General features: G+C 44.5%; 1 protein-coding gene across 1 annotated transcript; it reads left to right on the top strand.

Annotated features, from left to right (window-relative positions):
- Window positions 1–5,549: 5,549 nt before the first annotated feature.
- On the top strand, window positions 5,550–20,337 carry LOC111258290 (cysteine proteinase inhibitor 8-like). The gene is made up of 2 exons (XM_022829432.1): window positions 5,550–6,134; window positions 20,182–20,337. The coding sequence occupies exons 1-2, from the start codon at window positions 5,650–5,652 to the stop codon at window positions 20,204–20,206; spliced, it is 510 nt and encodes a 169-aa protein (XP_022685167.1). The 5' UTR covers window positions 5,550–5,649; the 3' UTR covers window positions 20,207–20,337.
- The last annotated feature ends 6,049 nt before the right edge of the window (window positions 20,338–26,386 follow it).

Genomic DNA, 26,386 nt, shown 5'->3' with positions numbered 1-26,386 from the left:
AAATGAAGCAAGCATTTCATATCCCTCTGAGGAGAGAGACAGAGAGATTAACGGTATTGAAAAGTTCCAGGATTTTTTGTAAGGATGTTAGTCCCGTCCGTTTTCATTTGCTCTGATGTGCTCGTGAATCTCTGGTCTGCACGTTTTTTGTGATTTGTAGACAAAAGTGGTCCATTTGGCACACAACCTGGTACGTGCGTTGTCATTTTGTTAGACGTGAACATGCCTTGATTTGGGCTTGAAAGGAATGGACCAGCATATTTTTATCACTTCTGAGTGTTTCTGCATGTGTATGTAGGACAGTGACTTGCATTGTCGTACCACTATGTGTGAAACACACGCCTTCGCATTACAAATATAACTTGAATATAAAAAGATTATTCCAAATTATGGCATTATTTGGAGATCCACTGCATCTTCATTATCTATTATTCTAATATTTGAATGTTAGAAACCACCACGTTAACACCCATGGGAAAAATTATTAATTAAGAAAAATAAAGATATATGCCATTGATTGTTATGATCATGAGACAGTAGCTTAATCCAATGATGTGTATCAATTATAACTAATAAAAACAGAGGAAAAACTAGACCATTGATTGTCATGATCAACCAGCAATCTAAACTAATTCAAATATATATTTTAAATCAAATATTGTTATGCTTACATGCCACACTGAATACGACTCCAAATAAGTCTCTAAGACAGCACAATCAGTGTTTTCACTAGGGGGAAAACAGAATACAAACAGACATTCACCCTCGATTGCGAAAGTGCCAAAAGGACGTGTGCAATCCTTTCATTCCCAGATCAAAGCATGTTTCACGAATAGATAGAACGAGACAATGCACTCGTTCACGAGTAGCATACAGATAACACGTCACTTGTTCTTTATGGGACCGCTAAAATTAGCTATCATTGTATAGAGTAGATCATCATGACACGTGCCCCGTACATTAGTGGCTGCAGACTAGCTACTGTAAGAAAATAAGTTACATTTGGTAGAAATTAATAAGCCACCATTGTTTATTTACAGGTTTAGGAGCCTATTTATAGCAAGAGCTTCCTCGAGCAGAAGGCAGTCTGCAGGACTAGTATTGCCAGCAACACATAACTAGAAAGAGAAAAGAGCAACACATACAGAAAGCATCCATTCAGCCAATGGCATTCCTCACCACCAAAAAGAGCAACACATACAGAAAGCATCCATTGAGCCATGCTTAACTTGTAATAATCTACGGGACAGGGTGAGAAGTTGTATAGGTCTATTTTTCTCTGAGTCTCCTCCTCTTTCATGGACTTGTCCTTAGCTTATATACCCTGGGGACAGGGGGGGCGCAAAATGGCCAAAACAATAAAAAAAAACTAAGGATGCGCTACTGTAAAGCTTCAGCAATGAACACCGCTGATGTGCATCCCCCACATCTGATCCTGTTGGGCCGTGTGGAGTTGGTGGAGTTTGAATTCATGTGATGTGGGTGCCCCCAATCTCACAGGCCCTGCGGACAAGGGGGCAGGGGCGGATCCACGTATACAGCATACCTTGCTGCTGCCTTGGTGTTAATTGCTGTCGGATGTGTCATGCGTGCATATCAACTCCGCTCAAGCCCTCACGTTAGTGGCTGCAGCACCGCCCTTTGCACCCGCTCAAGCGGCCACGCTCGCATCGCATGCCGCCGCGTCACCTTTCTTGCGAGCACCTCACCCAGCTGCAGCCTGCAGCTCGCGCGCCCTGCCGCGACGCGGCCGCTCGGCGCTCGCGCTCGGTCGTCGCCCGTCTGTCTCGTGGTCTCGCCACATTGGGGAATGGGGAGGCGTGGAAGCCTGGATGGGCCGGACGTGGCCAAGTCATTACTACGCCCAATAAAAGACACATTCATGTTGGCCCAATACCGATTCGCGGCCCATTTGTGCATGTGGGGGTGTGATGGAGAGGGCGTCGCCATCCTTATCTTCATCATGGCCCCAGTCGTCAATGGCTCGGTAGAGTTACTCGGAGTGACCAAGCGGGGGGCAGGTGCCCTAGGTAGGCTGGGCGCGCAGGCTCCCACGCTACCCCCTAACGGACGGGCGATGCAACCTGCCATGCCTACCACACCGTACACTATGGCGGGCAGCAACCGGCATCGTCAAGATTGCCCCCTCCCTTGTTAGGCGCATTTAATGAGCTTGTAGAATCCTGCCTGCGAGCCCTCGAGCATGCTTCGCATGATGTGAGGGGCACAATCTTGTGGGTGAAATGTCCAGGGAGGCCCTGGAATGGGCCCTGCCACGGCACGCGTTTGTGATGATCGGGGCAGTCCCGAGTATGCGCCGCCCAATACTGCTTGTTCTTCCTAAGCCCCATGAGGGCCCATGCCACTCTCGTGTAGGAGTGTGGGCCCATAGACCTTGGGAAACCTGTGATATGGCGCCGAGCCACACAGGCCCTCGTTGTCATGGGAACACTCATTCTCATATCAATGACACGCGATAGCTTTTAATTATATTAGCGTTATACACATCACATAGACGAGTAGTCATCACAAAAATAGTACAACAAAAGGAACAATAAGAGTTGTATCACATTATTAATTCTAAACCTGGGAAACATTCATGATTAGATCCTAAGTCAGCCCTAAGATTCAAGAAGGCTGCAAACTGTTTAGATAGAGCTGCTATTTAGAACATCATCTCCATGCTGGTCGAAAATTTGTAAAAACAGAGATGAGGCTTTGATTTTTGAATTCTTTGGTGGAGTTTGTTCTTATAGTAATAATATCCCATTCCTAGCTATTTTTATGCTGCAACTTTATTTACGGTTGAATCTAGGGTGAGGCTACTACCACCATTTTTAGCTATTTTGAGAGAGAGTTCCACGCACGACCAAGAGGAAGAGGAGCTAGAGAGGCAGAGCTTAATTGATCTATGTCCTGTTTGTTTGAGCTTTGGCTTTCCTGAATGGATTGCGGCTGGAGATATGGCGCGCTATTAGCCCCCAGAGGGATTGATGATGAGGAGGCGCCAGGACCTCCAATTGGAGCCTGGATCGGCTGAGGAGCCGAGTAGGGTATATTTGTATGACTTCTGGTCGGGGCCGTAATAGGTGGGGCATACGCTGGCCCTGATACCCTTGGGATACGCCGTTGGCCAAGGAGCTGATGACGGCATTGTATACCGTATTAGAAATCACCGGGGATTGATCAATGAAAGCTTGATAGACAGATTGTTGAACCATCTCGGACATCTTGCCCGAGTCCTCGGCGATTGTGATTTGGCGGGGAGTTGGAAACGGAGCCTTTCTGACAGTTTCCCCGCTCCTGGTGCGACTGAAGGATTGCAGACACGCCCTCTAGTAGTACGCCATCTGCTTTTCCAATTCTTCCTTCTGGTCGGCCTTGAGGTCTGCTTCCGTCACCTCGATGACGTTGTCTTCCAAGACTTCAGCAGCTTTCGACATAGTGACGGTTGTATTGGTCCCACTAGGCGTGCCAAAAGTGTGTTGGCGCTAGAAATCGACTGATCGAATCCCCAGCGTCGGACACGCGACCCGGGAGAATCTGCTTAACTCCTGTTCAGGTGATTGCCCTGGTGCGGTTCACGCGGCGTGCCAGCCAATCTGACCTGTTGATTGGCAAGGAAAGAAACGTGTCAGATCCCAGAGGTTGCGATCGGCTAAGGTTCCGATCTCGAGATAGCTTATCAGCGGATCGGCCGATTTGCCGTAATAAAGGAATCGGCTATAATACAGCCGATTACCGGGCAGCATTAGTAAAGAAGACTGCTGGAGTAATCTAAACAACAGTACAGTAACAACACTAGGAATAGATCTAAATCAGCTATGCAGAAAAACAATAGATTGAACAACGAAGTATAAGGAAGCCGAAAGTTCCAATTCCTAGCTGGATAACTGGTGATAAAAACTAGAACAACAGGCAAAACCTAGGATTCTAGTAAATATCGATAACTAGTGAATAAATCTAAATGAAACGACAGCGATGCGCCCGAAGTTAAAGCTTAGATGTTACTCGATAAACGGAACTTACAGAATTAGCCGGAGATCAAGTTGATGCAGCCCCGCCGACCCGTACGAACTCGTGAGAAAGAAGAAAAAGTATTGGCGAAGTCGCCTGCTCGAAAGTAAGTGCGAGGAAATAGTAGTTTGTTGTATTGCTTTTGTGGTGATTACAGATCTATGAAGGTGACTATTTATAGCCTGTTACAAATGATTTCTTAACCGACTAGAACTCTATCTCTAATTTTAAACAAACTCTATCTCTAATTTTAAACGAAAACGAATAATTACAAGTACAATTCGTACTGGAGTTGATCATCATGCTCTCATGGGCTGACTCCCTCCTTAACTTCATAGTCCAGTTTAAGCCCATACCGGCCCAATTGCTCCGGCCTCCTAATCGGCCGATTTCTACCAACTCCATCAACAAAGGACCGCCGAGTGCGATCCTCAGGGTCGGGCGAGGCGGAGTTCCACCCTCGGAGGGTCGGGCGCATCCGACCCCAGGACTCGGGGTCGGGCGAAGCGGAGTTCCACCCTCGGAGCAAATGTGGACACTGAAATGAAGCAAGCATTTCATATCCCTCTGAGGAGGGGGGGCGAGAGAGAGAGAGAAATTAACGGTATTGAAAAGTTCCAGGATTTTTTGTAAGGATGTTAGTCCCGTCCGTATTCATTTGCTCTGATGTGCTCGTGAATCTCTGGTCTGCACGTTTTTTGTGATTTGTAGACAAAAGTGGTCCATTTGGCACACAACCTGGTACGTGTGTTGTCATTTTGTTAGACGTGAACATGCCTTGATTTGGGCTTGAAAGGAATGGACCAGCATATTTTTATCACTTCTGAGTGTTTTTGCATGTGTATGTAGGACAGTGACTTGCATTGTCGTACCACTATGTGTGAAACACACGCCTTCGCATTACAAATATAACTTGAATATAAAAAAGATTATTCCAAATTAAGGCATTATTTGGAGATCCACTGCATCTTTATTATCTATTATTCTAATATTTGAATGTTAGAAACCACCACGTTACACCCATGGGAAAAATTATTAATTAAGAGAAATAAAGATATATGCCATTGATTGTTATGATCATGAGACAGTCGCTTAATCCAATGATGTGTATCAAATATAACTAATAAAAACAGAGAAAAAACTAGACCATTGATTGTCATGATCAACCAGCAATCTAGACTATTTCAAATATTTTAAATCAAATATTGTTATGCTTACATCACTAGGGGGAAAACAGAATACAAACACACATTCACCCTCGATTGCGAAAGTGGCAAAAGGACGGGTGCAATCCTTTCATTCCCAGATCAAAGCATGTTTCACGAATAGATAGATCGAGACAATGCACTCGTTGTTCACGAGTAGCATACAGATAACACGTCACTTGTTCTTTATGGGACCGCTAAAATTAGCTATCATTGTATAGAGTAGATCATCATGACACGTGCCCCGTACATTAGTGGCTGCAGACTAGGTACTGTAAGAAAATAAACTTGTTTATTTACAGGTTTAGGAGCCTATTTATAGCAAGAGCTTCCTCGAGCAGAAGGCAGTCTGCAGGACTAGTATTGCCAGCAACACATAACTAGAAAGAGAAAAGAGCAACACATACAGAAAGCATCCATTCAGCCAATGGCATTCCTCACCACCAACGCGTCCTGCATCTCCGTAATGGCAGCAGCCGTGCCTCGCCGCAGCCTCATCGTGGTCAGGGCTGCCTCCAAACCTGCTGAGCACCAAGAGCAAGCAGCCAAGCCCCACAGCGCTTATGCCGGTGGGCGGCGCCAAGCCCTGATGTTGTTAGCCGCCGGCGCTGCCTCAACAGCCGTCGTGAGCCGATCCGCGAGAGCTGATGAGCCTACAATAAAGGTCGGAGGGTGGGTGGAAATAAAAGACGTGATGAACCCATCAGTCCAGGACATGGGAAGATGGGCTGTTGCGGAGCACAACGCAAAGACGGGGGAGAAGTTGCAGTTCAGTAAGGTCGTTAGAGGCCAGCAGCAAGTCGTCGCGGGCATGAATTACATGCTCGATGTCGAAACAAAGGAACCCTCTCGTTTTTATGGAGCATTTGTGTTTGATCCACTGCCCAACTCATCCGAGAAGCGTCAGCTTAAGTATTTCAAGCCCTTGATTGGATGATGGCAACAACCAAATTAAGGGCCATTACTCGGTCTCTCTTATGCTTGTGTGTGTGTGTGTGTCTGTCCACTGCGATCCACCATCCTATCTATATTTATATAAATAACAATGGAATGCGTGTGGCTTGTGCTGGTTCTTTTTCAAATAACTATCTATATTTTTCATGCATGCATTGCCACAGGAATTCTAATAAGCTAGACTGCTAGCCTTGACAGCATTTCAGAGCGCCCATGTCTTTGTAACAAAACGGAGTTTGAGCAACTTCAAAAGGAGCAGCCAATTCAAGGTTTTTGTTCACATGTATGGACATGGACATGGCAAGAATGCTTATCTCAGGACTGCGCATCCTGTAGGGAAAGAATGGTAAACTAAAATTATTGAGGTAAAATTGCAGAAACACTCCCAAAGTCACTTGAATTTTGACATCCCCTATAATTCATTTTGTTGCTGATGCCCACCCCTTACTCAGTTTCGTTACAAAAACAGACCTGGTATATATGCACGTCCTTAAGCCATTCAAATGACCTTTTAATTTTCTTTTCTTTTGAAAGGGAGTACATGTTTAAAGACCTAATAGAGCAAGTCAGGAACCAAAATACAATACAAAAGGCATGCAAGAGAAGATGCAAATCACATTGTCGGTACTTGAACACCGATAGTAGAACCCCCTTTGAGAGCGGAGTCGCTCTGAGTGATTCACGGAGAGGCAAGGGATGCCCAAGAGCTTAGACAGGTTTAGGTCACCGAGAACCGCAACGCCATACGATCTAAGCATATGGGTATGATTCGCTTGGCCCAATGGGCCAGAAGATGTACAGGCCCCGTGGTGGAGCTCTCTTCTTTTCTACGGGACAGGGTGAGAAGATGTGCAGGCCTATTTTTCTCTGAGTCTCCTCCCCTTTTATGGACTTGGTCCTCACCTTATATACCATGGGGACAGGGGGGGCGCAAAATGCCCAAAACAAGGAAAAAAACTAAGGATGCGCTACTGTAAAGCTTCAACAATGAACACCGCTGATGTGCATCCCCCACATCTGATCCTGTTGGGCCGTGCGGAGTTGGTGGAGTTCGAATTCATGTGATGTGGGTGCCCCCCATCTTACAGGCCTTGCGGACAAAGGGGCAGGGGCGGATCCACGTATACAGCATACCTGGCTGCTGACTTGGTGTACGTGTTAATTGCTGTTGGATGTGTCATGCGTGCATATGGACTCCAATCAAGCCCTCACGTTAGCGGCTGCAGCACCACCCTCTGCACCCGCTCAAGCGGCCACGCTCGCATCGCATGCCGCCGCGTCGCCTTTATTGCGAGCACCTCACCCAACTGCAGCCTGCAGCTCGCGCGCCCTGCCGCGACGCGGCCACTCGGCAGTCGCGCTCGGTCCTCGCCCCTCTGTCTCGTGGTCTCGCCACATTGGGGAACGGGGAGGCGTGGATGCCTGGATGGACTGGACGTGGCCAAGTCATTACTACACCCAATAAAAGACACATTCCTGTTGGCCCAATACCGATTCGCTGCCCATTTGTACGATTTCTTCCCTTTCTTCTACGGTACTCAGCAAACCTTCAACAACATCAAAGCTCACTCAGGGGGGGGCGCTACAGCCCCCCGCTAGATCCGCCACTGCAAGGGGGCATCCGCCATGCACCCAGGGGCCGCCCATTTGCACATGTAGGGGTGTGATGTAGAGGGCGTCCCTGTCCTTATCTTCCTCATGGCCTCAGTCGTCAATGGCTTGGTAGAGTTACTCGGAGTGACGGTAGGATGAGAGAATGCGAGAGAGTAGTTTGATCAACCGCATCCTTTCATTGTTCTCTGGATTGAGCTAAATACATGTACAAGAGGCTCTCGGCCATAACAGACACATACTCAGTCAATGCTACAAATCAGGATCTGAAGGTATTCTAAAGGAGCACGTTAAAACAGTCAGGTACACGTTCAACACCCCCGCGCAGTCTGAGCTTCTTCATCGGTGATGCACAGACTGGACCTGAATGTCTGAAATAAATCAATACTCAATCCTTTTGTCATGATGTCAGCTAGCTGTTTGTCTGTGGGAATATACATTACTCGAAACTCACCAAGCTGAACACGTTCTCTAACGAAGTGAATGTCAAGCTCAATGTGTTTTGTCCGTTTATGGTGAACAGGATTGCTCGCCATGTAAACTACAGAAACATTGTCACAGAACACAACTGTTGCCTTGTTGACAGGGCATGACAACTCACCAATGCAAGTAGTTGTTTGAGCTAGCAGCATTCTGCCACCGCATTTGCAACTGCCCTTTACTCCGATTTAGCACTTGACCGAGACACTGTTGGCTGGCGCTTGGAAGACCATGAAACCAGCGAATTGCCAAGATAGATGCAGTATCCGGATGTAGAGCGTCTGGTGTCAGGGCACCCAGCCCAATCAGAGTCCGAGTAAGCAGCAATATCCAGGGAAGATGATCCACGGAGATGCAGACCGAGGGTGGTTGTACCACAAATGTGTCGGAGAATGCGTTTTAGGAGAGCAAGATGACAATCTCGTGGATCATGCCTATGTAAGCATACCTGCTAGACTGCATCAGCTAGATCAGGTCTGGTCATAGTGAGATATTGCAGAGCTCCCACTAAACTGCGATATTCAGATGCATTTTTGACTGGTTTTCCACTGTCAGCAGCAAGTTTGGCCTTAGCCTCCATAGGAGTGCTTACCGGCTTACATGATGACATGCCTGCACGGTGAAGAATGTCCTCTGCATATGCACGCTGAGAGAAAGAAACCAGACGCCGTCCGTGTCACCTGTATGCCGAGGAAATTGTGTAGAGCATCGAGATCCTTCATCGCAAACTCGGACTGTAACTGGTGCAGATGTCGTGGAGCAGCTCTCCGGAAGACGCCATGAGGACGATGTCATCCACATACAACAGAAGGATGGCCATGTCGTTGCCACAACGCATGGTGAACAGTGAGGCGTCAGAACGGGGAGCTACAAAGCCCAGTTGTTGCGCGTAGCTAGCGAAACGAAGAAACCAACCACGCGGTGCTTGTTTCAGACCGTATAGAGATTTGTCAAGCAAGCACACATGAGTGGGATTGGCGTCATCAACAAACCCCACAGGTTCGCGGCAGAACACCTGTTCATCGAGGAAGCCGTGGAGAACGAATGGTGTCTGGTTTCACAGCCGGACTGAATGTGTCGGTGAAGTCCACGCCGGGTCGTTGAGCAAAGCCCTGGACCACCCAGCGCGCTTTGTAGTGCACTACTGGAAACAGTAGATATGCCGAGTGTTAAATCTTTGCCGTGTGCTTTTTGTCGGGCACTCGACAAACACGCCATTTGCCAAGTGTCTCCACCCATACACTTGGCATACATAATACACTCGGCAAACATTCTATTTGCCGAGTGTCATGGAGAAAACACTCGGCAAACATCTAGACGATACTAGGCAAAGATTTGACACTCGGTAACTCTCCAGCACGTGGCTGGCACGTGCGCCGTCCGTCAGGGTAGCGTGCTGGCCGTTAGAACTCTGCCGAGTGTTCGTTATCGACACTCGGCAAACTAATAAGTTGCCGAGTGTTTTCCCTCGACACTTGGCAAAACAACTATTTTGCCGAGTGTTTTCCATCGACACTCGGCAAAGTACTATTTTGCCGAGTGTTTTCCCACTATTTTGGTTAGCTAGGGGACTTTCCGGCACAATCGTGAAATTCCAAAGTTAGAGATAAATTGTTATACATTTTACTCAAGAGCCCAAGATCAAAAGTAGCACAAACCAAAATAGTGGTATCCGTATAGACGCCATAGACAACAACGGGAGTTAGGACTCTATATTATGGTTTCATAGACGAGATCTAGGAACTCGGACCGCTGAATATCCCTCTGTTTCGTTGCTAATGGGTGAAGCTGACTCGAGGTGGCGCAATGAAAGATCAATATGGAATAAAATAGTGGAGCTGACCAAGAATGGATACAATGATGAACCATTCATCCTTGCTAATGATATGCATCAGGTTTTCTATGTGAAGGACATGTCTAGCAAATTCATGAAAAATTCAAAAGATAAAGGAAAATCATAAGGAGCCAAAGCGCCACATAGTTCTTCCATGTAAAAAAAATCGTGGGAGTCAAGGACAAAACAGACCAATCAGATGATTACGATCAGTTTGATGCCATGCCTCCATTCGCTGTCAAAGTTGACCCAAGCATTATGCTAGCCAAAGAAGAGGCTCCGTACTTACACCGTGATCATGACCAAGGAACTTTCGTCAAGAAAAAGTTTTTAAATATTACATTGTAATGCACTATATATGGTGCGCCTTTATGTAATGCTCTACGGTGAACCTTTATTCGATCAATATAAACAATGTTAACTTAACCATATACATCAATTGCATTTTTGCGTGTTGAAATTATTTAATGGAAGAGTTTGTTGATCAATTGATGCATTAAAATAATTATTTTAGAAACTTAGTAAATTAGTATAAAATTAATGACTAATTCAAACTTATTTTAAATATACTTGCTAATTTAATATATTTTTGCATGTTCAAAATATGTAATTTTTTTATTTCTCTTTAACAACACCAGTACAAAACAAGTTAAAACATATAAATTAAAACTACAAAACCAATTGCACCACCAGGCGAAACAAAAAGAAGGGGCTTTGGGTCCCGGTTGCTAATACCAACCGGAACTAAAGGGGTCTTTTTCGTCTCCTGCGCTTAAAGCCCCCTTTAGTCCTGGTTGGTAATACTACCCGGAACTAAAGGCCCTTTAGTCCCGGTTTGCAACTCCACCCAGGACTAAAGGCGTGAGAGTATAAATATCCAAGCCCCTTCCCCCTCCTTGGGACTTAGCCAATTTCACGATCCTCGTCGCCTCCATCGCCGCATCATCACCGGCACCGCCATCCTCTCCTCTGCGGGCATCCTCCTCGACCTCGTCGTCGCTCCGGCCAGCGTCTTCTCCGCGGCACCACCCTGACACCTCCCCCGGCTCCACGACGACGCCTCCAGCACCCTCCGGCAGCAACACCCCTCCTCCCCAGCAACACCCTCCTCCCCGGCAGCGCCCTCCTCCCTGGCCCAGCATCGTAGAGATCTGCCATTGACGCCACCGACCACCGCGCGCCGCCGCCGGCCGAATGGAGCTCCATCGACACTATCCCGCCGTCCCCCAGCCCCTCAAACTGGCCCCCTTGCGATGAGTTACGGGCACGTCGCCTCCAACCGCAGCTTGCTGGCGCAAGCCACATTTTTTATTTCATAGAAAATTAGATAACTTAGAGAATTGTATAAATTAAAATAAATCCATAGGAAATTAGTATAAATTTGTTTAAATATTTAGAAAAACTATATAAATTTGTTTAAATACTTAGAAAAATTGTATAAATTAGAAAAATAGTATAAATTGAGTATAAGTGCTTAGAAAAATGCTCAATATACTAGAATTAAAATTAGTGCAAATGCCCTAGACAATTAGTGGAAATTAGTACAAAAAAGTATAAATGCTTAGGAAATTAGTAGAAAGCATTATAAATGCATAGGAAATTAGTAGAAAGCACTATAAATGCTTAAGAAATTAGTACAAATTAGTATAAATGCTTTGGAAAATTGTTATAATTGCTTAGGAAATTAGTATAAATCACTATAAATGCTTAGAAAATTAGTACAAATTAGTATAAATGCTTATAAAATTTGTATATTTCAATCATTCGTATATTTAGTAGATTATATATTTCAATTTGTTGTATATTTCAATTCATGTGTATATAATTTAATGTATGGTTTCATGTGTGTATTTCAATGATGTGTATATTTTAATTCCATGTATAAGTTTCTTTTATTTCATTGTTATTGCATGATTTCATGTATATACATTTATTGTACAATCTTTAATTCAATGTATCTATGATTACATGTGTGTATAACTAATTTCATTGTTAGTTGAGATGGGAGATGAAAGGTATATAATGGAGCAGATTATTGCTGGCGGTAGTGGCTCAAATGTTCCAAGAACCTACACCGAGGATGAGGGTAGCCAGGCGGACATGTTGAGGAACATGTCCGGTGATGATAATGATGAGCCCGAATACGGCATTAATGACAATGCGGAACAAGACATTGCCACGATGGAAGATTTTGGCGAGGTATATATCATGTTCATTGTTTTACCCATCTATAACATCAAATTCATTATTACTATGTAGTAATTAATGAATCTTGAACTTTTAGCCCTCTGGATCGATGAAGCAAAAGAAGCCACGAGGTCGTACAAAGATAATGGAGGGAAGGTTTCACATCACCAAAGTGATGGAAGAGGGCCAGACAATTGCTCCCGAAAAAGTCGCTAGAAAGTTCGTGAGGCAATGTAGGGTTATTGCAAGGGACAACGTACCCATCAGCATTCGAGAATGGAAGGGTAAAAAAGATGATCCATACGTGCTCCCATAGACACAAAAAGATATGTTGTGGGTAGATATCAAGAAACACATCACACTTCCAAACGGCGTCGATGAAATGTTTTCCTTTTCCTTACCTAATTAATGTTAGTTAGTTCTAATATGAACATGTACGCAGTTTCCACTGGATTATCCTTATAATTATGATTGATCAAAGCAACGTTATTGTGTTTGATTTGTTGAGGAAACCAAAGGATGAGTACCAAGACATTCAAGCCATGCTTAACTTGTAATAATTCTGGACCTCTATGCAAAAGTTTGATTTCTAAATTTTCACCTAACACTGCATCATTCATTATTTTAATTCGCAGCGCATGGAAACGATTCCATGATGATTTCAAAGAAAAACTTTCATTTAGTACAACGTTCCCAGTATGTATGAAGTTTGCACATTTTGTACATTCTATAACACGAATATTTCATAACTTATTTTTTTGCACTAAAGTGCTTGAGATATAAACAAGGGAATAATTTATGTGGATACTATGTCTGTGAGCACATGTCCCATTTCTTGAGGGATAAGGTGATATCCGACAATATAACTGTATGTAAAATAAACCTAATAATAATTATTTATTTTCTAGCTCCTTATATTTAATTGTTGGTGTAACATTCACATATTTCCAAATTACAGATGATGCATATTAGAGAAGAACTCTTGGAGAAGGAGAGGCTTTTGGCAATCCAAGGTCTCATTGGATTTCTGGTGGACGAGGTGATCAATCGCAATGGAGAATTTTATTACGATGGACAATTAATAGCCGAACTGAGCAATACCACGATGACAGGATCCTAAGAATTACAAGGACAAATTATTATGTATATACTACTAAGAATTGTATATATAGTAGTTAAAGTAAATATTATGCATGTACTATCATTAAATATATATACGACATGCATACCATACGAGCGTATACGTGTAAGTAGTGTACGCAAAGGATGTATATGTATAGGTGTATATATATAAGTGAAGCAACAATTAGCATTATTATGGAAAAGAATTGAGGGTAAAGAAAAAAGGTCTTTAGTTCTACCAACCGGGACTAAAGGAGGCCTTTAGTCTTGGGTGAATGACCCGGGACTAGGGGGGCTTTAGTCTCGAAAAATTAGTCCTCCTAGGATTTTTGAGATATATGAGCCTATCCAACCGGGACTAATCTTCCACTGGTGATTTGTTATGCTATTGTTGCAGTCGTAAAAGGAACCATGTCGTTATCACTGGTGAGGTTGAGAAGGAGAGCCATAAATAAGGTATAGTTAGATACATGAGGTAGAAAACAGAAATGAAATGAGTGCCTAACCTTCTTCTCTCCGGCGTCGAACTCCCACATCCGGAACAGGTGCCATGTCGGCCTGGAAAAGGGAGGAGGAGTGGCCTGGAAAGGGAGGAGGTGGCGGCGACGGCGTGGAAAGGGAGGAGGTGGACGCGGTGGCGGCTTGGAAGGAGCGCTGTGGAGATCGAAGAAGAAAAAGAGGAGGTGCGGCGTGCGAAAAAAACAGCGGGATATCCAAATAATATAATTTGCGCTAATTACAGATTTACCCATACCAAAAAAGGTTTATACTCTATACCACCACCTGGTGATATTATGTACCGTAAAAGAGGTAAAAGAGCTGTCTCTTGGACCCACCGTGAAATATATATTGATGCATATTTAAAAACACGAGGCACATTATTCCCTTGTTGTTTGTGCCCTGAAAATTAACACCACATCGTTGACGTAGCTCATTGCAGAGATTAGCGGCAAGCAAGGAAGATAGTACATATTACAGCATCATTTACCAACTAAAGCAAATATAAGTGGCATGTAATTTTGGTTCCTTGCACTGGATTGTTTCCATCATCAAAGCAAGCCCTGGAAGCTCTTAAGCTGGCGTCCTTCAGTCGAGCTAAGACAGTGCGTAAGAACGTGATGGAGGTCCCTTTGTTTTGATATCGAGCTTGTAGCTCACGTCCGTGACGACTTGTCTGCAGCCTTGAACAACCTCGCCAAACTGCAACGTTTCACCAGCTAGTTCATTGTAACTTTCTTTTACATCATATAAGCCCTCCATCTACTAATGTCTTGGACAGTTTCTGCTGTATACTCCTGCAGCACAATTGTGATTTTAGTGGTCCTTTGTGACACAAAAACCAAGTGAGCCTGCTTTTCGTGAACAATGGGTCCATTATCTCTTTTTTGTATCCGAAGCATGCCTAAGGAATCTACCTTTTATCTTACGACTTTCAAAACACACACACACACACAGAGAGAGAGAGAGAGAGATTAACGGTAGAAAGTTCGAGGATTTTTTATAAGGATGTTAGTCCCGTCCGTTTGCATTTGCTCTAGTATCGATGCTCTAGTCTGCACGTTTTTTGTCATTTGGAGACAAAAGTGGTCCATTTGGCACTCAGCCTGGTACGTGTGTTGTCATTTTGCTAGACGTGAAACATGCCTTGGTTTCGGCTTCAAAGGAATGGACCATCATATTTTTGTCACTTCTGAGACTGTGATTCTATTGTAATTTTGCATGTGTGTATGTGGGACAGTGACTTGCACTGTCGTACCACTATGTGTGAAACATGCCTTCACATTACAAAGATAACTGGAATATAAAAATAATTCCAAATTGAGGCATTATTTGGACATCCACGGCATCATTATTATGTATTATTCTAATATTTGAATATCAGAAACCACAGCGTTGACACGCGTGGGAAAAACTATTAATTAAGAAAAAATAAGATGTATGCCATTGATCGTTGTGATCATGACACAGTAGCTTAATCGAATGATGTCAACTATAACTAATAAAAACAGAGAAAAAAAACTACACCATTGATTGTCATGATCAACCAGCCATCTAGACAAATTCAAATATTTTAAATCAAACTATAGATAAGTGATAAATAGAGTACGAAGATGGATGGCTAGGACTCCATATATATATCGCAACTATAGATAAGTGACAAATAGAAGGGCACGAGAATATGTATCATGAAGAGTATTGGCCTCATGGATCCATCCGTAGTTAACCAAAAACAGATACAATTATCACCAGAAAAAACCTTGGTGGAAGTATACAATTTCCTAGACAAACAAAAATTCAAGGATTTCATACTACTTCCAAACAACTTCACGTAAGTGTGTGTATACCGTCTACTTTCGTTGTCTTTTTTCCTTACCTGATTAATGTTAGTTAGCTCTAATATGCATGAACATTTTACGTACGCAGCTTCCACTGGATCCTTATTATAATTGAGCTTGAAAGAAGCCACGTCACTGTCTTCGATTCGTTGTGGAAAGATTCGGTGGAGTACCAAGACATGCAAGGCATGCTGGGCTTGTAATAATTTTGGACCTTTATCTCTATGCAAAAGTTTGTTTCCTAAATTTTATCCCTCTTACACTATATCATTAATTATTCTAATCCGCAGCGCATGGAAACAATTTATAAGGGCACACAAAGGTCCATTCAGAGAAAAACTTACATGGAACACAGACTTCCCGGTACGTATGAAGCCTGCACATTTAGTACATTATATAACATGAATATTTCATAACTTATTTTTTTCCGCACTGAAGTGCTTAAGACAGGAACCCGGGAATAATCTATGTGGCTACTACATCTGTGAGCACATGCACAGTTTTATGGGACCCAAGGGACTAAAGATGACACCGCACAACTTTAAAGTACGTAAATTAAAACTATTACTAGTTAATTATTTTCTAGCTTCTTATATTTAATTGTTAGTGTAACATTCATAAATTTTCAAATTATAGATGTTAAATATTCAACAAGGACTCTCGAAGAAAGAAAGAGTAGCGCCAATATGTGAAGGTCTAATTGAATTCCTAATGGATGAGGTGGTAAATCCATAAGGAGAATTTTATTACGATGGACGACAATTAGACGCTCCGAGCAACACCTCGACGGGAAGATTGTAGATATATAGTTTGATTTGTATATATAATACGCGCTAAGATCGATTTGTATATATAGTTGATTTCATTATACTAGTTGAATTGTGTATATGAAGTGTGTGTATATATAGTAATTGTATAATTACAAATTTCATTCGTTTAAATACTAGTTGATTTCATTATAAAAAAAGTCTCAACTACTAAAGGTTAACAAAAGGGCTACGGTACTACGTATGTGATGCATGAAAATTTCAGGCGCCATGCAGGACGCCATGCATGAAAATTTAAGTAGGATTTTAGTCCCGGTTGGGAAATCCAACCGGGACTAAAGGGGCACCATTTACTCCCGGTTGCTTTTACCAACCGGGAGTAAAGGGCCTGTCCCGCACCTGGTGTGGCAGGCTAACTAACCGGGACTAAAGGGTGACCTTTACTCCCGGTTGAAGGACCCGGGACTAAAGACCCCCCTTGTCCCGGTTGATTTATCCCGGATGAATTTTCGGGAGATATGCACCCTACCAACCGGGACTAAAGGCCAGTTCTCTACTAGTGAGAATAGACCACGATTATGGGTGTTACAATTTTATTTGTGGGTGTTACAATTTTATTTGGGCCAAACAAATCAATCCAACAGAAAACTAATCAGGCAGGCATAGTCGCTTAGCTAGAGCGCTCAGTTTCTCTCCTACCGCATTCCCCGAGGCTGTGGCTGTCAATGATCTTGTAGGAGCTGACTCGGAGATAGGGACGGAGGTGGATGGGGCAGGACACGTCGAAGGCGATTTGCAGGCGACGGATGAAGCATTACCACGCTCTCTGTGGTCTGGTGGGCATGAGGGGCAAAACTTTTTACATGTGGCATATATTATTAAGACTCGCAAGTGTACTTTCGTCTCCAATATACCCTGCCAAATACTGAATATGTAGTGATTATTCTCTTAATTTATATCACATTAGCTAATGTATGCTATTTCTTAATGTGTGATTATAAGTATGGCGCACCCTAGATAGATGCACCACTACATGCTTACATGCCACACTGAACAGGCACATTCACACTTGGTTGCGAAAGTGGCAAAACACCGGGTGCAATCCTTTGATTCCCAGATCAAAGCATGTTTCACGAATAGATAGATCGAGACAATGCACTCGTTGTTCACGAGTAGCATACAGACGATAACACGTCACTTGTTCTTTATGGGACCGCTAAAATTAGCTATTATTGTATAGAGTAGATCATCATGACACGTGCCCGTACATTAGTGGGTGCAGACTAGGTACTGTAAGAAAAAAGTTATATTTGGTAGAAATTAATAATCCACCATGAAAACTTGTTTATTTACAGGCTTAGGAGCCTATTTATAGCAAGAGCTTCTTCGATCAGAAGGCAGTCTGCAGCACTAGTGCCAGCAACGCATACACACAAAGCATCCATTGAGCCAATGGCATTCCTCACCACCAACGCATCCTTCATCCCCATAATGGTGGCAGCCGTGCCTCGCCGAAACCTCATCGTGGTCAGTGCTGCCGCCAAACCCGCTGAGCACCACGAGCCAGCAGCCAAGCCCGACGGTGCTTATGCCGGTGGGCGGCGCCAAGCCCTGATGTTGTTAGCCGCTGGCGCTGCCTCAACAGCCGTCGTGAGCCGATCCGCGAGAGCTGATGAGCCTACAGAAGTGCCCGGAGGGTGGGTGGAAATAAAAGACGTCACGAACCCATCTGTCCAGGACATGGGAAGATGGGCTGTTGCTGAGCACAACGCAAAGACAGGGGAGAAGTTGCAGTTCCGTAAGGTCGTTAGAGGCCAGCAGCAAGTCGTCGCGGGCATGAATTACATGCTCGATATCGAAACAAAGGAACCGTCACGGTTCTACGAAGCATTTGTGTTTGATCCACTGCCCAGCTCACCCGAGAAGCGTCAGCTCAAGGACTTCAAGCCCTTGCTTGGATGATGGCAACAACCAAATTAAGGGCCATTACTCGGTCTCTTTTATGCCTCTGTAATTCTGTGTATGTGTATGGGTGTGTTGCCACAGTCCTCCCGCGATCTACATCCTATGTGGTCTTAATTTGGTGTGCATAAATAACCAAGGAATAAATGTGGCCTGTGTTCGTTCTATTTCAAATACTATTTGTGCTTTCATGCATGCATGGCAAGGAATACAATAAGCTAGAGTAACGCCTTAACTATTACAAATAGTAATTTAGAGACTACTGCGAGTGAGACCAAAGCCAGCTGCTTGGTAATAGTGGACTAGCCTACTGGAGCAGTGTAATAATATGTACTCCTGTCGCTGGCAAAGAGATCCAGTAGATTGGCAATGAAGCAATTTCAATGCGTCTGTGGTGGCAACACAGATGATTGGACTGAACGAACTAAAAGCTCACCTCTTTAATTTCTTTTGAGTAAATTGCACCCCACCATACGACAACTTGTATGGTTGTATCATTTTAGTCCAATAAGTATCAAAACATGCGTATAGATGCAGAAACTTGTCAAATCTATGCATATATGGTCACGTAAATGTATTTTGCCACCGTAGTATGTTACGTTGACACTTTTATGCATGTAACCTCCTATCTTTGTCCCCCTTCTAATCTAAGTTCTAAACATGCATGCATTTTTTTTTCTTTGATATCGGCGATTAAAAAAACTGTAACGATGGGCAACGAACCAAGTGCATAATTGTTCTAAAAAACGTTTGATGACAAGATCACTATGGAAGTGTTGTGTCTACTGTACACTTCCGGCTCTTGTTTCGGATGTGGAAAGTTTAAAAAAAATACACGCGATAATTTTCTAAACTTTGATGATCTAATGTACACTCAGTCACTCCATAAACAGGACCGTCAGCATTAGAAAAGGACAAAAAAAAAGTAAATACTGCTAATAATCAACCATGCAAAATGAGAGAATTCCCTCGATCTCCCCCGTCTCCTCTCCTCCCTCTCCCATCTCCCTCCCTCTACAACCCCTCTCGTCCCCCTTCCACGTGCCCCTTACCGGGAGCAGTGTCAGCAGTGGCGGCAAGGCGACGAGTGGCGGCAGCGCATGGGGGCAAGGCCCGGCGCAGCGCACTAGGTTAAGACACGGATGTAGCGGTGCAGGAGCAGTGTAATAATGTGTACTCCCGTCGATGGCCAACAGATTCAATAGATTGGCAATGAACCAATTCCGGTGTGTCTGTGGTGGGAACACACAGATGAGGACTGGACTGTACAAATTAAAAGACTGAGCTCACCTCTTTAATTTTTTTAATAAAGCTATACTGAAAATTTAGAAATACTCGTGAAAATGATACAATAATTGCTATGGATGGCAGCTGCTACTATAGTGATCCATGAAAAAAATTCAGAAATTAATTAATATGTTCTTAAAAAATTTATTAAAATTTTTAAACGCCAAATGTGGACACTGAAATGAAGCAAGCATTTCATATCCCTCTGAGGAGGGGGAGAGAGAGAGAGAGAGAGATTAACGGTATTGAAAAGTTCCAGGATTTTTTGGAAGGATGTTAGTCCCGTCCGTTTTCATTTGCTCTGATGTGCTCGTGAATCTCTGGTCTGCACGTTTTTTGTGATCTGTAGACAAAAGTGGTCCATTTGGAGCATTTGTGTTTGATCCACTGCCCAACTCATCCGAGAAGCGTCAGCTTAAGTATTTCAAGCCCTTGATTGGATGATGGCAACAACCAAATTAAGGGCCATTACTCGGTCTCTCTCTTATGCTTGTGTGCGTGTGTGTGTCTGTCTGTCCACTGCGATCCACCATCCTATCTATATTTATATAAATAACAACGGAATGCGTGTGGCTTGGGCTGGTTCTTTTTCAAATAACTATCTATATTTTTCATGCATGCATTGCCGCAGGAATTGTAATAAGCTAGACTGCTAGCCTTGACAGCAATTCAGAGCGCCCATGTCTTTGTAACAAAACGGAGTTTCAACTTCAAAAGAAGCAGCCAATTCAAGGTTTTTGTTCGCATGTATGGACATGGACATGGCAAGAATGCTTATCTCAGGACTGCGCATCCTGTAGGGAAAGAATGCTAAACTAAAATTATTGAGGTAAAATTGCAGAAACACTCCCATAATCACTTGAATTTTGACATTCCCTATAATTCATTTTGTTGCTGATGCCCACCCCTTACTCAGTTTCGTTAAAAAACATACCTGGTATACATGCACGTCCTTAAGCCATTCAAATGACCTTTTAATTTTCTATTCTTTTGAAAGGGAGTACAAGTTTAAATACCGAAGAGAGCAAATCAGGAACCAAAATACAGTACAAAAAGCATGCAAGTTGTCGGTATTTGAACACCGATAGCAGGGGCTCAAGAAAACCCCTTTGAGAGGGGAGTCCCTCTGAGTGATTCGCGGAGAGGTAAGGGATGCCCAAGGGCTTAGACAGGTTTAGGTCACCGAGAACCGCAACGCCCTACGTTGTGTGCATATGGGTATGATTCCCTTGGTCCAATGGGTCACAAGATGTACAGGGCCCGCGGGGAGCTCTCTTCTTCTCTACGGGACAGGGTGAGAAGTTGTATAGGTCTATTTTTCTCCGAGTCTCCTCCTCTTTCATGGACTTGTCCTTAGCTTATATACCCTGGGGACAGTGGGGGCGCAAAATGGCCAAAACAAGAAAAAAAAACTAAGGATGCGCTACTGTAAAGCTTCAGCAATGAACACCGCTGATGTGCATCCCCCACATCTGATCCTGTTGGGCCGTGTGGAGTTGGTGGAGGTTGAATTCATGTGATGTGGGTGCCCCCAATCTCACAGGCCCTGCGGACAAGGGGGCAGGGGCGGATCCACGTATACAGCATACCTTGCTGCTGCCTTGGTGTTAATTGCTGTCGGATGTGTCATGCGTGCATATCAACTCCGCTCAAGCCCTCACGTTAGTGGCTGCAGCACCGCCCTTTGCACCCGCTCAAGCGGCCACGCTCGCATCGCATGCCGCCGCGTCACCTTTCTTGCGAGCACCTCACCCAGCTGCAGCCTGCAGCTCGCGCGCCCTGCCGCGACGCGGCCGCTCGGCGCTCGCGCTCGGTCGTCGCCCGTCTGTCTCGTGGTCTCGCCACATTGGGGAATGGGGAGGCGTGGAAGCCTGGATGGGCCGGACGTGGCCAAGTCATTACTACGCCCAATAAAAGACACATTCATGTTGGCCCAATACCGATTCGCGGCCCATTTGTGCATGTGGGGGTGTGATGGAGAGGGCGTCGCCATCCTTATCTTCATCATGGCCCCAGTCGTCAATGGCTCGGTAGAGTTACTCGGAGTGACCAAGCGGGGGGCAGGTGCCCTAGGTAGGCTGGGCGCGCAGGCTCCCACGCTACCCCCTAACGAACGGGCGATGCAACCTGCCATGCCTACCACACCGTACACTATGGCGGGCAGCAACCGGCATCGTCAAGATTACCCCCTCCCTTGTTAGGCGCATTTAATGAGCTTGTAGAATCCTGCCTGCGAGCCCTCGAGCATGCTTCGCATGATGTGAGGGGCACAATCTTGTGGGTGAAATGTCCAGGGAGGCCCTGGAATGGGCCCTGCCACGGCACGCGTTTGTGATGATCGGGGCAGTCCCGAGTATGCGCCGCCCAATACTGCTTGTTCTTCCTAAGCCCCATGAGGGCCCATGCCACTCTCGTGTAGGAGTGTGGGCCCATAGACCTTGGGAAACCTGTGATATGGCGCCGAGCCACACAGGCCCTCGTTGTCATGGGAACACTCATTCTCATATCAATGACACGCGATAGCTTTTAATTATATTAGCGTTATACACATCACATAGACGAGTAGTCATCACAAAAATAGTACAACAAAAGGAACAATAAGAGTTGTATCACATTATTAATTCTAAACCTGGGAAACATTCATGATTAGATCCTAAGTCAGCCCTAAGATTCAAGAAGGCTGCAAACTGTTTAGATAGAGCTGCTATTTAGAACATCATCTCCATGCTGGTCGAAAATTTGTAAAAACAGAGATGAGGCTTTGATTTTTGAATTCTTTGGTGGAGTTTGTTCTTATAGTAATAATATCCCATTCCTAGCTATTTTTATGCTGCAACTTTATTTACGGTTGAATCTAGGGTGAGGCTACTACCACCATTTTTAGCTATTTTGAGAGAGAGTTCCACGCACGACCAAGAGGAAGAGGAGCTAGAGAGGCAGAGCTTAATTGATCTATGTCCTGTTTGTTTGAGCTTTGGCTTTCCTGAATGGATTGCGGCTGGAGATATGGCGCGCTATTAGCCCCCAGAGGGATTGATGACGAGGAGGCGCCGGGACCTCCAATTGGAGCCTGGATCGGCTGAGGAGCCGAGTAGGGTATATTTGTATGACTTCTGGTCGGGGCCGTAATAGGTGGGGCATATGCCGGCCCTGATACCCTTGGGATACGCCGTTGGCCAAGGAGCTGATGACGGCATTGTATACCGTATTAGAAATCACCGGGGATTGATCAATGAAAGCTTGATAGACAGATTGTTGAACCATCTCGGACATCTTGCCCGAGTCCTCGGCGATTGTGATTTGGCGGGGAGTTGGAAACGGAGCCTTTCTGACAGTTTCCCCGCTCCTGGTGCGACTGAAGGATTGCAGACACGTCCTCTGGTAGTACGCCATCTGCTTTTCCAATTCTTCCTTCTGGTCGGCCTTGAGGTCTGCTTCCGTCACCTCGATGACGTTGTCTTCCAAGACTTCAGCAGCTTTCGACATAGTGACGGTTGTATTGGTCCCACTGGGCGTGCCAAAAGTGTGTTGGCGCTAGAAATCGACTGATCGAATCCCCAGCGTCGGACACGCGACCTGGGAGAATCTGCTTAACTCCTGTTCGTGTGATTGCCCTGGTGCGGTTCGCGCAGCGTGCCAGCCAATCTGACCTGTTGATTGGCAAGGAAAGAAACGTGTCAGATCCCAGAGGTTGCGATCGGCTAAGGTTCCGATCTCGAGATAGCTTATCAGCGGATCGGCCGATTTGCCGTAATAAAGGAATCGTCTATAATACAGCCGATTACCGGGCAGCATTAGTAAAGAAGACTGCTGGAGTAATCTAAACAATAGTACAGTAACAACACTAGGAATAGATCTAAATCAGCTATGCAGAAAAACAATAGATTGAACAACGAAGAACAACGAAGTATAAGGAAGCCGAAAGTTCCAATTCCTAGCTGGATAACTGGTGATAAAAACTAGAACAACAGGCAAAACCTAGGATTCTAGTAAATATCGATAACTAGTGAATAAATCTAAACGAAACGACAGCGATGCGCCCGAAGTTAAAGCTTAGATGTTACTCGATAAACGGAACTTACAGAATTAGCCGGAGATCAAGTTGATGCAGCCCCACCGACCCGTACGAACTCGTGAGAAAGAAGAAAAAGTATTGGCGAAGTCGCCTGCTCGAAAGTAAGTGCGAGGAAATAGTAGTTTGTTGTATTGCTTTTGTGGTGATTACAGATCTATGAAGGTGACTATTTATAGCCTGTTACAAATGATTTCTTAACCGACTAGAACTCTATCTCTAATTTTAAACAAACTCTATCTCTAATTTTAAATGAAAACGAATAATTACAAGTACAATTCGTACTGGAGTTGATCATCATGCTCTCATGGGCTGACTCCCTCCTTATCTTCATAGTCCACTTTAAGCCCATACCGGCCCAATTGCTCCGGCCTCCTAATCGGCCGATTTCTACCAACTCCATCAACAAAGGACCGCCAAGTGCGACCCTCAGGGTCGGGTGAGGCGGAGTTCCACCCTCGGAGGATCGGGCGCATCCGACCCCAGGACTCGGGGTCGGGCGAAGCGGAGTTCCACCCTCGGAGGGTCGGGCGCATCCGATCCCAGGACTCGGGGGTCGGGCGAGGCGGAGTTCCACCCTCGAAGGACAATCGGCCGATCCTCAACTATAGCACCAATCGGCTGATTTCCAACCGTGACCTCTGCATCTTGCCGCATCTCCTGATTTCTTCCTTTCCTGACGCCGATTTTACACGTGTCAAAATCTGGTGTCAACAGATGGTTTTCTCAACGAATCAAACATAGTGACATGGCTTCTATCAATCTTATTATGAGGATCCAGTGAAAACTGCATACGTAAATGTTCATATTAGAGCTAACTAACATTAATTAGGTAAGAAAAAAGAAAACAAAAATAGACGGTAGCTACACTTACTCAAAGTTGTATGGTAGTAGTATGTAACTCTTGTAATATTGTTTGTCCAAGAAATTGTATACCACCTCCAATGTTTTCTTTGGCTGATCCCATATCTGCTTTTAATTAATGAGCGATGGATCCATGAAGCTAACATGGAAGTACGATTCTCTACGGCACCTCTGAATTAACATCCTACATAAAATGGAAGACCAAATTAGTAGGGCAACACAAGCACAAAAAATAATGATATGAGCCAAAATTTACATATAGATAAATAGACACTTACATAACCCAGGCGCTGATGAGAGAGACGTCAAGGGCATCTTGATGGTACACTTCATATATATCCTTGAATTCCATCCACATGACTTTGTCACCTTCGCCGAAAAAATCTACCGGTTTAACCCGTAGACCGAACATTTTCCTCTCATCAGCAGACTGCTTAATGTACTATTCATGGAATTCATACATCTTTGTGGATAGCTTCCAAACCAACTCGGGCCTTACATGATGCTTGCTTAGCTCAAAGGTCCATCTAGGTACAATTGGCTCTGGAGCTAGTAGATCAACTTACCCTAGAACTTCAGCAAGGGACATACCTATTTCTTGCATGAATTTCACAACATTTATTTGTTGTTCTAAGGGTAGTGCTGCTATCTTTTGAGCATCTTCATCTGGTAGATCCCCAAGCTGGGGGACAGTACGACTTGAAGATGAATTTTCTTTCCTTTTTTTCTTCTCATTAGCCTTAACTAACACCCGGTCGTAGTTCGATAGTAGTGGCACAGTCTTCTTGGTTTCTTTTGACATCTTAATAAAAAATTGCAATTTTGCTGGATCTACTTGCTTTGGCTCCTTCTCCTTTGCTTTTCTTCTTCAGCCATTTTCTGAACCACTCCCTGCATTCTGCTTTGGCTGCCTCCCAGCTTTCCTCATTAGTCATATCGGTTGCCAGCTTCTTAATGGGTTCAGGCTTCTTTTGCTAACTTGGCTTGGAAGGTGGTGGTCGCAACTTCTTCAGTAGTGCTATAGGTTCCTTGCTCGATGCGGGTCTTAGTCCCGGCGACGATAATCGGGGAGGGATGTTGTTATCGTTGTCGCTGGCACCACCGGGATTCGATGGAGATGGAGACGGTGATCGAGCAGAAAGCGACGGTCCCAGTGGTGACAACGGTCCTGGAGCAGGATGTGTTGGAGATGACGGTCTTGAGCTTTGAGGAGATCGGGGAGCAGGATCCAGCCTCAAAACGTGTTGGATTTGATCTATTTCTTTCCTTTAGCCAAAGGTGACATGGTGACCTGGTGAAGGATATTGGGAATACTTGGACTTGGCCCCCAATCAACTTCTTTGGACCTTCATGCCTTCCATGTATGTTTAGCACTCTTTTTGATCCACGAATGTATTTCTGAAAATGACAATGAACACACATAATGGTGCAGCAGCAATTCATCAAATGTATAAAATACAATCATGATAAAGAATTATTTCATCTGTGAATCAAAATTTGCCAATATGGTTGTATCCGAGTAGGTGATGTCCTCATCACCTCTCGTCCCCCTTCCACGCGCCCCTTACCGCGAGTAACCCACAGCAGAATACTAAAAACTACCTCAATAATTTAAAATAGGCCACATCATCACAATTGAGCCCACGTGTCATCCAATATATTCCTTCTCTTTTCGGCCTTAGCTTCTA

This window comes from Setaria italica, chromosome VIII, assembly GCF_000263155.2.
Source record: "Setaria italica strain Yugu1 chromosome VIII, Setaria_italica_v2.0, whole genome shotgun sequence".
Taxonomy (NCBI): Eukaryota; Viridiplantae; Streptophyta; class Magnoliopsida; order Poales; family Poaceae; genus Setaria; species Setaria italica.
Note: the sequence above shows the minus strand (reverse complement) of the source record. Positions and strands in the feature narration are given on the sequence as shown.

Bases quoted from the DNA above. Each gene is read 5' to 3' on its own strand.
- LOC111258290 (XM_022829432.1), top strand. From the start codon at position 5,650: ATGGCATTCCTCACCACCAACGCGTCCTGCATCTCCGTAATGGCAGCA. The intron at 6,135-20,181 runs GTATTTCAAGCC...GCGTCAGCTTAA, and splicing joins TCCGAGAAGCGTCAGCTTAA to GTATTTCAAGCCCTTGATTG.